Source organism: Anas platyrhynchos, chromosome 1 (assembly GCF_047663525.1).
Source record: "Anas platyrhynchos isolate ZD024472 breed Pekin duck chromosome 1, IASCAAS_PekinDuck_T2T, whole genome shotgun sequence".
In the NCBI taxonomy this organism is placed as follows: Eukaryota; Metazoa; Chordata; class Aves; order Anseriformes; family Anatidae; genus Anas; species Anas platyrhynchos.
In genome coordinates, this window is record NC_092587.1 from 60,943,161 (window position 1) to 60,958,637 (window position 15,477).

The window sequence follows — 15,477 nt, forward strand, 5'->3', positions numbered from 1 at the left end:
AGTGCATATACTCCTTCATGGAGGAAGGAACTGGATAGACAAGACAAAATGTGTGGTGAAAATTTATGAGTCAGTGGTGTAGCTCCCTAGTGCCTTTATAACTGTTGGAGGACTATGGCTGCTGCAATTCACTTTTTAGAGCTAACAAACACTCCTTCAGTAAGGGCTGCAGAGGGATCTCCTGAATTGAAACTAGATAGTCATTAAGTACTCTTTGCAAAGAGCTTAAGGGTCTGCTGTCAGAGCAGGTTAAGCAATAGCAAACACTAAGCAAAGAGAATCAGTCTGTAACCCAGAGTGTCAGCAGACGTAAAACAAACCCAGCCGGCGATTGACCCTTGTTCCACTTGTCTCACAAGCTCTGTTGGGTAATGAAAAAACCCTAGAGATTGCAATGAGCATTGTTGCCTGCTGGCCTTTCTTAAAAAGAGCAGGTGGATTGGGATCACTGTTAGATGTCAGTGTTACTTCAGGAGATGTGCAGGCAGCTCCTTTCTTTCCAAGTTTTTCTGCTTATTTTTTCTGCATTTCCTTGTTTCTCCCTCCCTGCCATTTGTTGTTGTTTTGGTGGTGTTTTGTTTGTTTGTTTGTTTCCTGTTTCTGTTTTTCCCAGACTCATAGCTGCTCTGCTGTTTAAATTGCCTTCCGAATATGATGCTGCCAGCACTGGTGATGTATCTCTGGAGTCCTGCACTGGCCTCTGAGGCCCATAATGACCTTGGCAGCTGTAGGTGCTGCCTGACTCTCCTCCCTGAGACCACTAAATTTCTCTGTGTGCTTCCAGCCTCAGTGGGCCACAGAGACCTTCCCCATTACCTGTTATCACTGTCTTGTTCCCTTATCAGAACGGAGAGCTTCTCAGTAGATAAGTATCTCAGGGTCCCTCTTAATCAACTTTTTTTGAATGACAGGAGGAGCTGCAGCACAGTTATTTTTTCTAGTTACTTCAGTACCTTCAGTGACCTTAAGTTGCTTCTTGTTTTTCAGTTACCAATTTTTTACGAGATGATATTCTTCTCTCCTTCTGGAATACTTCATATGATGATTTAAATCTCTCTCCTGCTGCTTCCCTATGTTTGGGGGCATTGTTTGATTAAAGACTCTCCAGGGAGGAAGAAGAATGTAATTTAGAGATTCAGTTTCAGGCGTTCAGGTGCTTGAGTATTTTCTTATTTGTTTCCTTTTATTTAATGAGATTTTAGTAGGCAGCTCTCCTGATACCTTCCTTGGTAGACTCTCACGTTTTCAGTCCCGCTCTCTCTTTTTTTTTTTTTTTTCTTTTTTCCTCCTAGTGGCTGCACAAATTGAATGGTTGTGAAAAGCTAAAATCCATGTTATTACAAATGCTGCTTTCATTTGAGGGAAATTATTTGTTGTATTTTTACTTTTTTTTTTTTTCCTGAGAAAATATGGACATATGTCAATGTTGTTTGTAGATGGAATAATACCTGTTTTGATTTAAAAGCACCCTTACATCAAAATAGTACAATGCTGGACAGTTTTGTTTTAAGTGAGGCTGTGACTTCAGGGATACCCTTTAACTTTGGTTTACTTTTACTATGGATGCTTACTATGGTTGCCACATTGCTTTGGAGATACAAAGCTGAAGCTGATAACATCTGAGTTTTTTCTTTTCCCTTAAATACTAGTATGAAATGAAGTGAAGTAATACCCATGCTGCAGTTTTTTTTTTTTTTTTTTTTTTTTTTTTTTTTTTTTTTTGTATAATTATAAAATAAATCTCTATCCTTACTTATGTCAACAAACAAACAAGCTCAGGCTGGAAAACTGAAGCAGCCCTATTCTTTCATATTAGTTGATGTAGTTCCAGGACAGATCTGCTGGAGAATAAAGAGGAAAACCCAAAAATACTGTTTACAACAAAATCCTAGTAGAATTTAAAAATAAATTACAAAATATATTTATTTTTTAACCATCTGAGTATTTTTTTCTTATTTTTCAATACTTTGAATCATTTCTGTAGAATTTTAAGAGTTTTGAAAATGAAATTTCACTCATATTTGAATGCACAAGACCTCCTCCCTGAACTGTTGTTCTGCAGGGTGTTTACATTGCATTAACTAATTGATGTTCACATTAGACAATGAAGTACAGGATTTAACTGAATCTGCTTTAGCTTCTTCAGTATGAAAGGCAGTTGAAAGCCAGAATCTTTAATAATTACAAATGGGTAAGACTAATGATATTTTTCATCATAATAATGAATATTTTGTTCCTGTTTTTAAGTGACTGTTAAGATATAGATAACAGAGAGCTTTAGTAAGGATACTAAAAAGCAACAACAACAACAACAAAATATTGCAAAACTTCTTTTAAAGTGCAACAGACCTCATTTAAGGACATTTTTTTCTTTGTTTTTGCTTTCCCAGCCATCCCCTTAGGAATTATAGTTGTACGAGGAGATTGTGACTTGGAGACCTGTCGGATGTACATTGACCGTCTTCAGGAGGTGAGTTGTTTGTGAATTTAAGTGTCATTTATTAATCTGTGCTCTGCTTCTTCTAGTCCCGAGCGCAGAGGTCTAATAGTTGCAACAACCTTGTATTGAGAGTACTGCAGTTTGCCTACTGCTGAAAACAAAACTTAGAGTTTTGATATGCTAACAAAAGATGAACATTTCCTAAACAGCAAATAATAGATCACACTGAAACCATTTAAATGATAACAGAATTGACACGGATGATTGTGTCTACTTTTGCTTGAACATGAACAAAATACTAGGATTCTTCATGTACATTGCTGAAATTATACAAATCTCTAAGCAAAATAGAGATTAGAAAGTGTGTTATGTAAGGATAAATATAGTATTTGAATGGATCTAATTATGCAAATATCACTCTCTAACACTGCTATGGAGTAAACAGAGACACCAACAGTGGATATCAATTTGAAATTTCCAAATATACAGAAATGTATACTGATAAACTAAAAATAATGTTGCTTTTATCATCTTGAATGTTGTGCCATAAGAGAGTTCATTCTACAGTACAGTATGGAAAATGGAGAATCCAAATACCCCATTACCTGAATAATTTTAAATGTGTATGCATTAGTGATAAAGCTGATGTATTTTCATAAACATAGTACCTCTCACTGCTTCTTAATCTTTTACTGATATCTTTCAAAACCATTTTGAAGTGTGAGGACTTTACACGGGTTTCTAAATAGCTGTCCCAATTGACATGGGAGCTATGGATCTCATTCTTCCCACTAAACTATTTGAGAGGCACTGAATTGCTGTGATTATGAAACTCTGCCACCTGCATCCAGAATATGGACCTTTGTATAGACTACAGGCTTTCACCTTTTTGCATTTCAGACCAGATTTATGACTATTATTGGGCATAAAAGCTTACTGTAAAGCAATGTATACTTAAGGTATCTGATGATGGAAAAATACAATAAAATAATTGGGATGATGTTCACAGCAGATTAGAAATCACGTGATCTCAGACTGGGTTCAAAACTGCCTAATATGGACAGTATTTGATGGAGAGTGGTTCTTGCAGCGATGGAGGAAGCATAGCTAGAAAATGAATTACCCACAGTGGTTGTGGATGAATTGTGTTTTTCCAGCCTTTTGCAAGGGTCTTATTTATTTATTTATTTATTTGGCTTGATTTGGCTCAGTCCCATATGCTGGGAATGGAGGTGCCAAGGCCTTCTGCACTCTGCCAACTTGCATGCTAAATGGGGAGCTATAGCCTGTAGGCCAGGATTTTTGGTAGGCTACATCATAAGCTAAAATTGTATGACAAAATATCTGTCAAAATAAATTAGATTCCTGAAGCCTGCTAAGCAGCACAGTCATTCTGATATGACCTCTCTGGCATGAGGTTGTCTTAAAACAGGGAGAATTTCCAGTGGTTTTCTTTAGTATATTAATTGCTCAGAAATATTTGCAAAAATGATTTAGGGCTTATAGCTTTTTTATTTCATTTTGCTGCTGATATTTCTAAATTTAGATAGTTTTTATGGAACAAATACATCTATGATATGGTAAAGATCCATTAACATAACCTTTGTATAAGTTTTTGTAGACGTCTTTTTTTTTTTCTTTTTTTCTTTTTTGACCAAATGCATGCAAATCTAAGCTTTAAGTGAGCTTTCCATAGCTATTCTTTGGTAGTTGTTTAATGCCCTTAAAAACAATGAAAAATACTTGTAAAATTATTTTATGGTGTTTGCCCAACCACTTCATATAGCAGAACTGTAAATAACTTCTGATAATTTATTTTTTTCATCATTGGCATGTCTTTTATCCTCCTACTAGGACCTACAGTCGGTATCTTCTACTACACAGAGAGTTCACTACCAGGTAAGATGAACTTTCTTTTTATTAAATGAGAAAAAAAAAAAGAAAAAAAAAAGGAAAAAGAAAAAAGACATAAACAATGTAAACTGCACTCTGCATTTGAACCCAGATTTTCTTTTTATGAGAAAACGTGTTAGAGGAATTTTTGATTATCACTTGCCCCCAAATGATGGAAGTTCATTCTGGTTTCCCTAGGACAATCCTTTTCCTTGCAACCTTATGGAATCTTTCAAATTAGCACAACATGATGTGCCTTGCCTCTTGAAGTGATTGGGAAAATGTTTGCTTTAGGACAAATGACAGAAGTAAAATCATTTCTCTGAGAAATGTAACAACATGTTATATTGCATAGATGTAGTAATAATGTCTACCACTGTGAAAAGAGGTGTACTAGAAGGCCTAACCTCTAATAATTCTGTGCACCACAGTCATCTACCCCTCATTTAACATAATCTGCAGAGTAATTTTTTGATCCATTGTGAACATGAATCTGTCTGTTGTATGTGATGACATTCTATTTCTGGGTGGCTAGTTTTCAAAATTGTGTTCTTTGTGTGCTTTAGAGCTATATTCTACAGTTTATAAAGTACAGAACTTGGCTTTATAGTTGGAAGCATTGTTCAAGAGCACATATTACTCTCAGTAAAATATTGCACTGCACAGTGCTTTATTTGGGAGTAAACTGATTTAGACTAACTCTACTGACTCCTCAGCTAACTTGACATTAGTGCAGAGACTTGACACAAACAATGGTCAGTTGACACGGTGCCTGGGACCGCAAGTCTGAAGCTTGCATGGTGTTGATAGCCTTTTCCTAGGTTTAACAATGAAAGTCTTGTTGGGATCAGCAGGAATGTGTTCACTGAGAAAACATGCAGAGATCCAGCGGATAAGAATGCATAGTGGTGAAACTGTAGATGATTTCTCAGGGCTTAATGATTACCTGGGTGATACAGAATTCCAGTTTGGCAGGACTGCCAGTAAATTTGCTGAACCTAGGTAGACACTATGAGAAAATGCAGATTTGGCATGGTTTTCTAAAGTTGTCTTTTTCATACCACTTCATGGTTTGTTTCTGCATTTCAGCATCCAAATTTAACCTCATATTTTTGACATTTGTGTCAATCATTGCCCTGGAACTGAGTTTTAGCACAACATTAGTGTCTAGTGAATTGCCTAATAAACCAGCATGTATTATTCTGTTCCACTCCCTATAAATTAACCTGAGTGGCTGCTGACTGTTCCATGTGTAGGAAACTGCCTGAGGTAAAATGAAGAACTACATCTGTGCATATGGTGAGGGCCAAAACAGAGAATGAAATGTCAGAAATCAGCCCCATAGTTGGCTCTAACCTCTGCAGTTACAGCAGTATATAAATTAATTGCCCAGCCATTTCCTCTGGTGCTCATCAGTGTGAGATCCCTAACTTTCTATCAATTTTTTATGATGCTGCATTTTGAATGCACCCCCTCTGTGTTTTGTCTTCAGTACTTGTTTATCCTGAATTCTTCAAATACTGCTTTATTCTCAGCAGATCATTTCTACAAACTGTCTTGCTAGGTTAATTTGAAGTTTGTTCCACATTTGCTGGCATCTCTCTATAAATTACAGAAGGGGAGAAAAACAGGGGATAAAGGGTATGAAAAAGTTCTTGAGTTGATGAAACTTCTTATCTCACTAATAAGGTGTCATGGGTTCTTTTAGGTCTTATAAACATGGTTTTCTTGTGTGATTCCTCCGCAGCTTAACACATGTGGAGTCAGCAAAAACAATATCAGCAAGCCTGAGTGCAAATGAGAAAAATGATACTAGAGTTGTTCTTCATTCTGCTTTCTTTCTCTAACAAGCTAAATGTATATGAAATATTATTCTCATGGGCCTGAGACTTCCCAAGCTAGTTCTTCTTTTGAGCTGTAAGAGATTCTTCAAAAGAGCCCATGCAGTTTGTGACTTACATTTACATTTACCAGCATTATCACTATCTTCATTTTCCCATTGTACCAGCTCTAAAAACTTTTACTCATGTCTCCTGTTCATATCATCTACCATTTTCATATGCATAATTATCTTTGGGTGCTTTCTTCCTTCTTTGCTTTGTATCTCAGCCCAAACCTTTACTCAAATAGTGGGGTAAATACTAAGACACATACAGCTTTATGCATTTAGATATACTGAAGTTAGCAAATGTAGTGGATTTCAGAAAGCCCTTGATTCTCAAACATACACCTCAGCTGTGATAGAAGTAGACCTAAATCCCACAACTCAATAAACCTATACTAGAGAAAGAAATAAGTGTATTTTAAACCTGATGTTTCAACCACTGAGATATGTTTTTTGGTCCATATCTGCAGAAATAGTTCACGTTGTTGAGTTTTATGCTGTCCTCTTCATCTCTCCTGTAATGCAGAGAAGTTGGAGACAAAACCAGTACATTAGGGCAGTGTTTAAGGGATCAAGTAGAATCTGTGAGTCTAAATATGGGATAGAACTGAGGTTTGATTTTTGTCAGAGTGGCTATAGATGCAGATTCATGATATAGATTCATGAATCTCTTCTGATTTGTGAATCAGAAGAGAGGTTTTTGTTTGTTTGTTTGTTTTTGAGCAAAATCTGTAAGAAGCTGTAACATTGCAGACAAGATCTGTTGCTGGGACAATAGCCAAGTTCCAAATTCTAGGGCAATGAGAAGAAGCCACATGAGCTGTCTGGAGCTGTCTTTGCTTTTCTGACTTGGATAACCAGAAAGGAAAGGCAATAATAGGAAGTTTCAGTCAATCCCAGTGGCAGAAGCTAATAATATGAATCATACAAAACCTGTAATGATACCAGATAAAATTGTTAACATTTTGCAGTGGCATCATGCCAGGCACTGAGATCAGTTCATCTGGCTGAGAAATGAGTATCTATCAAAATTTAAAGTGCTAATTGTCATCACACCTGCCTGAAAACAACACTTAGTGCATGCAGACACTCTGCCGACTGGGAATATAGGGATACCAAAGACTTGCGTGTATCCATACAACGTCAACACAACCTCTTTTTTTTTTTTTTTTTTCTCAGCTGAAAATGTGTGAGATACCTTTATGTAAATCAAAGAGTGAGGTCTGTCTCTTGACATATGAAGGCACCATTTGTTCTGTAATCAGTTTGGAAATCTTTTTATCCACTCAAATGGAAATGACAACTTCCTTCAGTATTCTCTGAGATTTTCCTCAGGTTGAAGAAAGCAATGGGCTTCTTCCTCTCAGTCTTACTGAGTCATGAGTGGGCAGCCTGGGGAAGTGAACCAATGAAACAGCCATTTTTCTGTGGACATATTCTTTATTTTTTTCTTAACTTTTTCTGACGCATGGCAATTTGGATTAGAAATGTATTAGGAATATGTCAGATTTGCAAAATATAAGATAAGTCAACAAGAAATAGCTAATACTTCTAGGGTTTCTTGATGATATAGACAGCAGGCAGTATAACCAAAGTGAAATATATAAAATAATTCAAACCTTTGAGAATCTGTATGAATGTTCCAGGTGTGTTGGATGTGCATGATGTAGCATAAACTTTCATTTTCTGTTGTGGTGTTTCTGCACTTTCCCTCTTGTGTACAAAGCAGTCTCACTTTCCTCCTTTAAACCATGGACATGATGCCAGCTGCCTGAGGGATTGGTGTTTTTTTTGTCCCTTGGAGTCTATCACCTAGGCTAGATGCCTTTCTAAAAGTCTGCTGTAGTTCAGGCTGGAGTGGTAACTTCGAAGCATGAGCTGTAGGGTGGATTTCTGCGTTATGCTAGTGGTTAAATGTTCATAGCCCTGTTAGAAGGCTGGCTGAAAACCCATGATTGTTTGAAATCTGTTTTTTGAACTTCCTCCTTCAGCCAGCCTTTGCTTTCTGATGCTAGACCTTTAAATGACTACTCACTAGATATAGCTGTACAATCTCCAAAACAGAAGTCATTTGTCCTGCATCCTGCAGTCAGGAAAGGTGGTGACCTTGTGCACGGTATTCTGGCAAGTCCTAGTGAGATTGTATCCTAGTCTGTGGTCACCTCTCTGTGTTATGAATATACATGGATTATTTGCATCCTGTGATTTCTGTGCAAAGCACAGTGCTTTTCTTAAAGGTACTTTTCTTAAAGGCACTTTTTCTCCCCATTGCTTCCACTTTTCATTTTTTTGCCTTGCACACTGGTATATCTGCCCATAGTCTGTTGTCTTCAGGAGGAATAAACTTTAATCTTGAGCCAGTATGTGCCTGAATTTACATCATTTGAAGGTGTGCTGATTTTATTGCCTAAGATATAAACAAGGAAAGAATCTCCCTCTATGCAAATTGTGTGTGGGTGTCCACAATCCATGCCGTTGTGTTTTGTCTTGTGCAAATCTGTGTTTTGATGTTGTGTTCCAGTGGCTTTAGGAAGTTAGCTGGCCATCCACCGGCAGCATGGCACAGAGCCATGGCCACCTTCGTTCTGAGATCCCTTTTGTCTACAGCTCAGTGAGAGCTGAGAAAGCAAAGGGCAGGCGGTCTGAAGTCCTTTGTTCCTCCCCAGACATTTGGTTTGGTTCTTGAAGTAATGCTCCTTGGCCCCCAAGGAGCAGGTCTTTTTAGCCAGAATGGGAATATACTGATGCAGGATGTCTGCTGTCTTGGCTGATGGTGGTCCCCATGCCTGCACTGTCTGTATTTTGGATGCAGAGAATAACATTTTTTTTTTTTCCACCCTGATGTGCATTTGGGACATACTAGGAACAAGCAAAGTGGGCAATTGCTTTGAGTGGCAGATTGACAGAGGTGGGAAAGGGCATAAAAACACTGCTCTGGAATAAACGAAAATGACAGGCACACATCAAACAAGCATAGTAATTAGAGTTCATAGCTGTTGTTTGTTACTGATGTGTATCTTTGACCTTCTCTTTCACCTCCCTCTCTTTTCCTGTCCCTACAAGTAAAGGGAGCTGTAGACAACTGAGAAAGCTAGTTTTGATGCAACACTTTTTGGTATTGCTGAGCTGAAGGGAAGATAGCTGAGGATGTAGTTGAAGTTTACTTACAAAGAGTAAATTGTTTGCTCTCTTGTTATAATACATTAAATTGGTTATAATACATTAAATATAATTCTAACAATTATAACAATTATTATAATACATTATATTATCTACATTAATTATAACAATTGTTATAATACATTAAAACCTTGATGTCAGTGTGGAACATATCCAGTGAATTTGAGTTATGCAGGTATTGCAAATCGTGTGATATCAGCAGAGAAAAATAAAAAAGCGGATACTAGGAAATAGTCTTTTTAAGAGATTTGTTTTTTATTTTATGTCATTTCCCTGCCCTATCCAGGACCAAGAAAGCTCTTTCCCAAGAGTCCTTTCTGTTCAGAGGCTCTCTCCTAGATGGTGCTTCCTAGATGGTAAGTGCATCTCCCTTCTGTTGTGCCTAGCATAGTGCTTGCTTCTGATGCAGATGTGGAGGATAACACATCTAAGGGTACCACCATGAAGGGGTAGCTTTCTTTCTTGCTATGCTGAGCAGTTGAAAAGGGAGCTGTGTGCCTCCCTTTCTCCTCTGAAAAATGAAACAGGGCCTTCATTTAGCAATCAAAGTGTCTTCTGTAGCATTGTTGCCCCAAGGAGTCATGTTCTTCCACGGGTGGTTTGGGATCTGTGTTATTAGCATCTATGCTGTGATGCAGCCCTTATCACGTGGCAGTATCTGGACTCATAGTGCAGATGGTTGTGGCAGCACACTGCTGTCAGCAAGACAATGTTCTTCATTCCCTTTTCTGTGTAAGTACTGCAGCGTTTAGGTGATGGAAAAGTGTTGCCCGCCCCTGTTAAGAGTGCGCTTCATGTAACTCTTGTATTTGACCCAAACTTTGCCAAAACAGACAGCTTAACTGGGCTTTACATCAGGTTCCAGAGCACTAGAATTAGCAGCCAAAATGGATGGCATCTGCTTTTGCAGAAGCTTCAGCATGTGGTGACTGATTTTTTATTGTTCAAAACAAAACCAGTTTCTCCTTGATGGTTTCTAATCACTTTTCCTTGTCTCTCATGAGGGAAATTGATAAAACATGCATTTAGGATCTGTTTGGTTTTCAGATAAAGCTGGTTGGGTAGATGCATTCAGTTTTTGTCTTAACGTATTTGATATTCCCTTGAAATGCCAAAAATGACAATGCTATATTACTGCACTGCTGTGTCAAAAGCCCAGAATGAACAAATCTGTGATTTCACTGGCCAAACTAAATGCAAAGCAGAAACAACAACAACAAAATGCATCTGATGAAGCATATTGTAGGAGATAAAATACTTCTGGTTTTATCAAAATAGATTATTTGGCAGTGCCAAAATTCATATTAGGACTTTATTTAGTGATTCTCCCTAATCACTGTGTGTGATTTTCATGTGCTGTTCATGAGCAGAATAAATTTTCCTGAGTGTATTGGTAATTCAGGTTGAATATTTGAGCATTTGATTTACAAGGAGACCCCAAGCATATTACAATTTTTTTTAGATTCAAAATTTGAATTAATACTATTAGACCTATAAATTCTATGATGTGCTTGCTCTACTGTCATTGGAAGAATGCATCTCTTTCTGTCACATATTTTAATGTAATTAAGTCTTCTTATATGCCTGAAACCCAATTTTCTTGCATTTTTAACTATTTATTTCAAGTCAATACTTTCAGTGAATATTTGTTTTGTTAAGCCCAACATTTAAATTCATCATTTAATGGGGTAGAAATATGGAAATGATGAATGAATCAAATTATATTCTTATGAAACCCATGTCACTTCACTGACACGGAGATTGTCTTTACATGGTGCTGATGTCAGTTCAGCCCATCTTGTTCAAGCAGTCCTGCTCAGACCACTTGCTTCACTGCTGCTTTCTTGTTTGTCTTCCTTGCAGCAACTTCTGCTGATCGTTTTTACCGCATTGACAGATCTCAGGTAAATCTCTATTTGGTTACCGTTTCTATAAATCTTTTTTTTAAAGCTATGCCACATGCAGCTTAAAATGAATTATCTGCCATTGCTTTCATGTATTCTAGGATGTTGCTGATGCCTTGTGAAAATCAGAGAAAAAATTCTGGGCCTTTTTTTTAGTTGATATAATTCGCATCATTTCACTGAGCTCACTGAAGATTTATATCTGCTGATGGTGTGCTTTTCTGCCAACCTGATATACAAATCAGGATTTTCTATATTTGTCATTCTTATCATGTCTTACTAAGGGTATCTGTGTGACACTAGCTTATTTGATTTTATCTTTTCACTAATGATGTTTTTGGTCACCAGAAGACCTGATCCTCTGCGTGACATGAAATAGCTGTGGAAATTAATGTGATGTTACAAGTTGAGAATGATGAGCAGAGCTGTATCAAATATTCCCAAGGAAACCCAAAACAGCATGTAGTTTCATTAGATTCAAACCTGTGGTGTAGATCTGCCAATCTGAATTTATTTTCTGAAAGACACTGAAAATTTTACAGAGCTTTTGGTGTTCCTGGTTTGTAGCCAGAACAGATCAATTAGTGGCTCAGCATTACGTGTAAACTGTTGCTTCACCTATTGGTCATTTGCACCTGGTCCTCCTAAGAACTATGTAAGCAGTTTTTGAACTACATGGACATATGCAGCTGGTGTTTTAGTTCAAGGAGAAGAAGCTGTGACTTTAGCTCAGAGGTCCCAGGTTCAGTGTCTGCATATAGCCACCAAGGGCCTTTGCACACAGCCATATACATGCTTTAATGAAGTTGTGCTTTAGCATTTGTAAAGCAAAGATGAAGAAGATGCTGCTATAGGTTAAACTGGACGGTGTCATTCTGTTTGGTTTATTCTGCATTTCTTTAATTCTGACTCTGTACAAATTGTCATCCTCCCCCCTACTTCATCGCCCTATGTTTCTGTGGGCAAAAGACCAATACTATGTGATGGTCCCTGTGCACAAAATGTCGGAAGTTTCCTGTCCATCCACCTACTTAGACAGGCCTACTCACACTCAGTGTTTTGGAAAGACAATGGGACTTCTGTGTCAATAACAGAAAAGAGGGATTGAGAAAGAGAGCTTTGGTAATGGAGATGCAAAACCAGAATATACAAGCAATTGAGGGTTGAGAAAATACCTGCAAACTATGGAAAATCCTGTCAGATGTCAGCTGAGGGCAGATCTTAGATGATGGTCCTCATCTGGAAATGCAAACCTCAGCTTTTTGGGTAGACGTCCAGTTTTCAGCTGAATGGAGTTGACAGGGCCTGAGTCACTGAGCAACAGCCTTTTAAGTGTTGCTGTGAATGTGAAGCTTGTTGGTTGGGAATCTTGGTTTGTTTAAAATCTAAGAATTGCTTATTTACAACCACAGTAGCATTGCTATTATTGTGTGTGTATATGTATGCACTTAAATAAATACACACACAGAGTCACATGAATGCTCTTCAAACTGATCTACTGCCAGGTTTCCTGTAGCCATTTGGGCTTTCTGTTTGACCAGTGATGCCGCAGGTTCGTTATCTGTTCCTTATATCACTCCGACAGGAACATTTGCACTTTGTGACGGAAATTTCGCAGGACGAGATTTTTATTCTGGACCCAGAGCTGGTAATGTCACAGCAGGGGGGGACGCCACCCGGAATGCCTGATCTGGTAGTGGAGCAGGCCTCTGGGTGAGTGGTGCTAGAATCTGGCCTTCAGCAGCCACATTAGAGTTGGGCATTCCTTTTCTGGTCCCCTTTTCAGAAGGGGGTGGGGGTGTTACAGTAAAGGGTGGGGACTTGGGGACAGGATCAGGTGCAGCAATGGTAATGTCAGAAGGACAGCAGAGTAAAATCTACTGTATTACACATCCTGAAGCAAACAGCAGGACTAAAGAGGTATCTTCAGCACCTTTCAATGTCCTCACACCCTCACAGAACATCTGCCCCTGGCATAAATCTGTATCTAACAAGTTACAAAACTGTTCTCTGCATGGTCAAGGCTTTGATACCAGTATATAAGTCCATGAAGTCCTTTGAGCCTCAGAATGGTGGTGAAATCTCGTCCTCTGGGCAGACCAGAAATGTTCCTGATCTTCTGTAGGAAGAGTCTTGTACTTACAGTGAATTTAGCTAAGTTAGCTTGCTGTGGGCTGAAAAATGGTGGGGACAAACAGACATAAAAGAGCTTCAAAGTGGTGCATGCAAAGTAATTTCTGGAGTTGAATGTCTTTCTCTTCATTTTTCCCTCCCTAGAATATCAGATCGATGGAACCCTGCAGTGCGAAAGAGGATGCTGAGCGACAGTGGCCTCGGCAAGATTTCCCCACACTACGAGGTACCTGACAAACAAAAGGACGCCAGCCAGACCCATATGCTGCAGTAAGAGCCCTCTGCATTTCTCTGCTTGATGACACACTGTCACCATCACCACAGACTAGTGGCTTTTTTAAGCTTATTGAGTTGTGCTGACATGCCAAAATAACAGAAGTTGTTCTAATTCTTCTCTTTTTTTAATCACTTCTATTTCATCCTCTTTCTCCATTATTATATGTTCTTGCCTTTGGTATTTTTATTTGTTTAATTATTATTATTATTTTTATTTCCCCCCCTCCATGTCACTCCACTCTCTTAAAAATGTATATCCATATTTCCAAAAGTAAATACATTATTTTAGGATGTCTGATGTTCCAGTAGGAACCTTCACAACAATTGGTAATGAAAAAGACCAAAGCACTCACCCTTAAGGTAATTCTGATGCAACGTGCAAAAGCAGAAACTTCTACAATTACTGCTTACTTTCAAAGCTGTAGGCAATATTTTTCATATTGTCTTTAGCCAGTGATATCATTGCAGGTATAGGATGACTGGAGTTGGCCTCGATGATCCTTATGGGTCCCTTCCAACTCAGACATTGTGATTCTATGATTAAACAGTGGTTTTGCTGCTGATAAACATAGAATATACATAGTTAGAAGGGGCCCACAAGGATCATTGAGTCCAACTCCTGGCTCCACACAGGACCACCCAAAAATCAAGCCTGAGAGTCTCTCCAAACACTCCTTGAACTTTGTCAGGCTCAGTGCCATGACCATTGCCCTGAGGAGCCTGTCCCAGTGCCCAACCACCCTCTGGGTGCAGACCCTTTCCCTAACCCCCAGCCTGACCCTCCCCTGTCCCAGCTCCATCCCGTTCCCTCGGGTCCTGTCTCTGTCCCCAGAGAGCAGAGCTCAGCGCCTGCCCCTCCACTCCCCTCGTGAGGGAGCTGCAGGTTGCCATGAGGCCTTCCCTCAGCCTGCTCTGCTCAGGGCTGAACAAACCAAGGGGCCTCAGCCACGCCTCATAGACCCTTCACCATCTCTGTAACCCTCTTTTGGATGCTAATAGTTTTATCTCCTTCTTACATTGAGGCACCCAAAACTGCACACAGCAGTTGAGATGAGGCTGCACCAGGGCAGAGCACAGCAGGCCAGTCACTTCCCTCAGCTGGCTAGCAATGCCATGCCTGAAGCACCCCAGTGTATGGTTGGCCCTTTTGGCTGCCATGACCATGATGAAAGCTCTTGAGCAAGATGTTTGTAAAATAGCTTTTAAAGTAATGATATCTTAGGTCATTAAATGTTTAAACAAAATGTGCAGCTTTGTCCTTTTAATAAGGTATATAAAATTGTGTCTTCACCAAAGATTCAGTAAAATGAGCATCAGTTTCTACACTAGTATGTTTTAAAAATATTTCTTAAGGAATAATAAATTATAAAAACTCCAGTTGGAATAAAAGCATTGTCCTAGGAGAGGAAAAGCTTTAAAGTTCAAAAAATAGGCTATGGACTCTGTGATCCTGTTTGCTTCGTTTCTAATTCTTCTAGCCCATTTTAGAAGTGGTTCTCAGCTTTTTGGTCCTTCAACTTTAGATTTTTGAAACCAGGTGTTCTGTCTCAGATGTGCTCAAACTGAGGCTGCATGGTGCCTGCTGAGTACTGCTTCAGGGCAGACACAGTGTGGGTGGGAGTTTGTAGCTGCACGGCTACAAACCAGAAACTTCGCAGCAAAATGGATGCTGCTGAAAATAGGATTTTTTGTGGGAAGGAATGGTAATCTGCAGTTTCACTGACAGAAAATGCTCACCAGGCTTTCCGCCATTACTCTGGGGAAAT

General features: G+C 38.8%; 1 protein-coding gene across 7 annotated transcripts in view; it reads left to right on the forward strand.

Annotated features, from left to right (window-relative positions):
- DGKI (diacylglycerol kinase iota) overlaps positions 1–15,477 on the forward strand; it is a 217,091-nt gene that overhangs the window by 149,624 nt on the left and 51,990 nt on the right. For all 7 annotated transcript variants that reach the window (XR_011809784.1, XM_038168188.2, XM_027445238.3 and 4 more), the window contains 6 exons: positions 2,391–2,470; positions 4,295–4,339; positions 9,685–9,754; positions 11,262–11,302; positions 12,888–13,015; positions 13,580–13,705. Coding sequence is in view for 6 of the 7 variants with exons in the window: in XM_038168188.2 (XP_038024116.2) it covers positions 2,391–2,470; positions 4,295–4,339; positions 9,685–9,754; positions 11,262–11,302; positions 12,888–13,015; positions 13,580–13,705 (490 nt within the window). In the remaining variant the exon portion in view is untranslated. The remainder of the gene's footprint in view (positions 1–2,390; positions 2,471–4,294; positions 4,340–9,684; positions 9,755–11,261; positions 11,303–12,887; positions 13,016–13,579; positions 13,706–15,477) is intronic.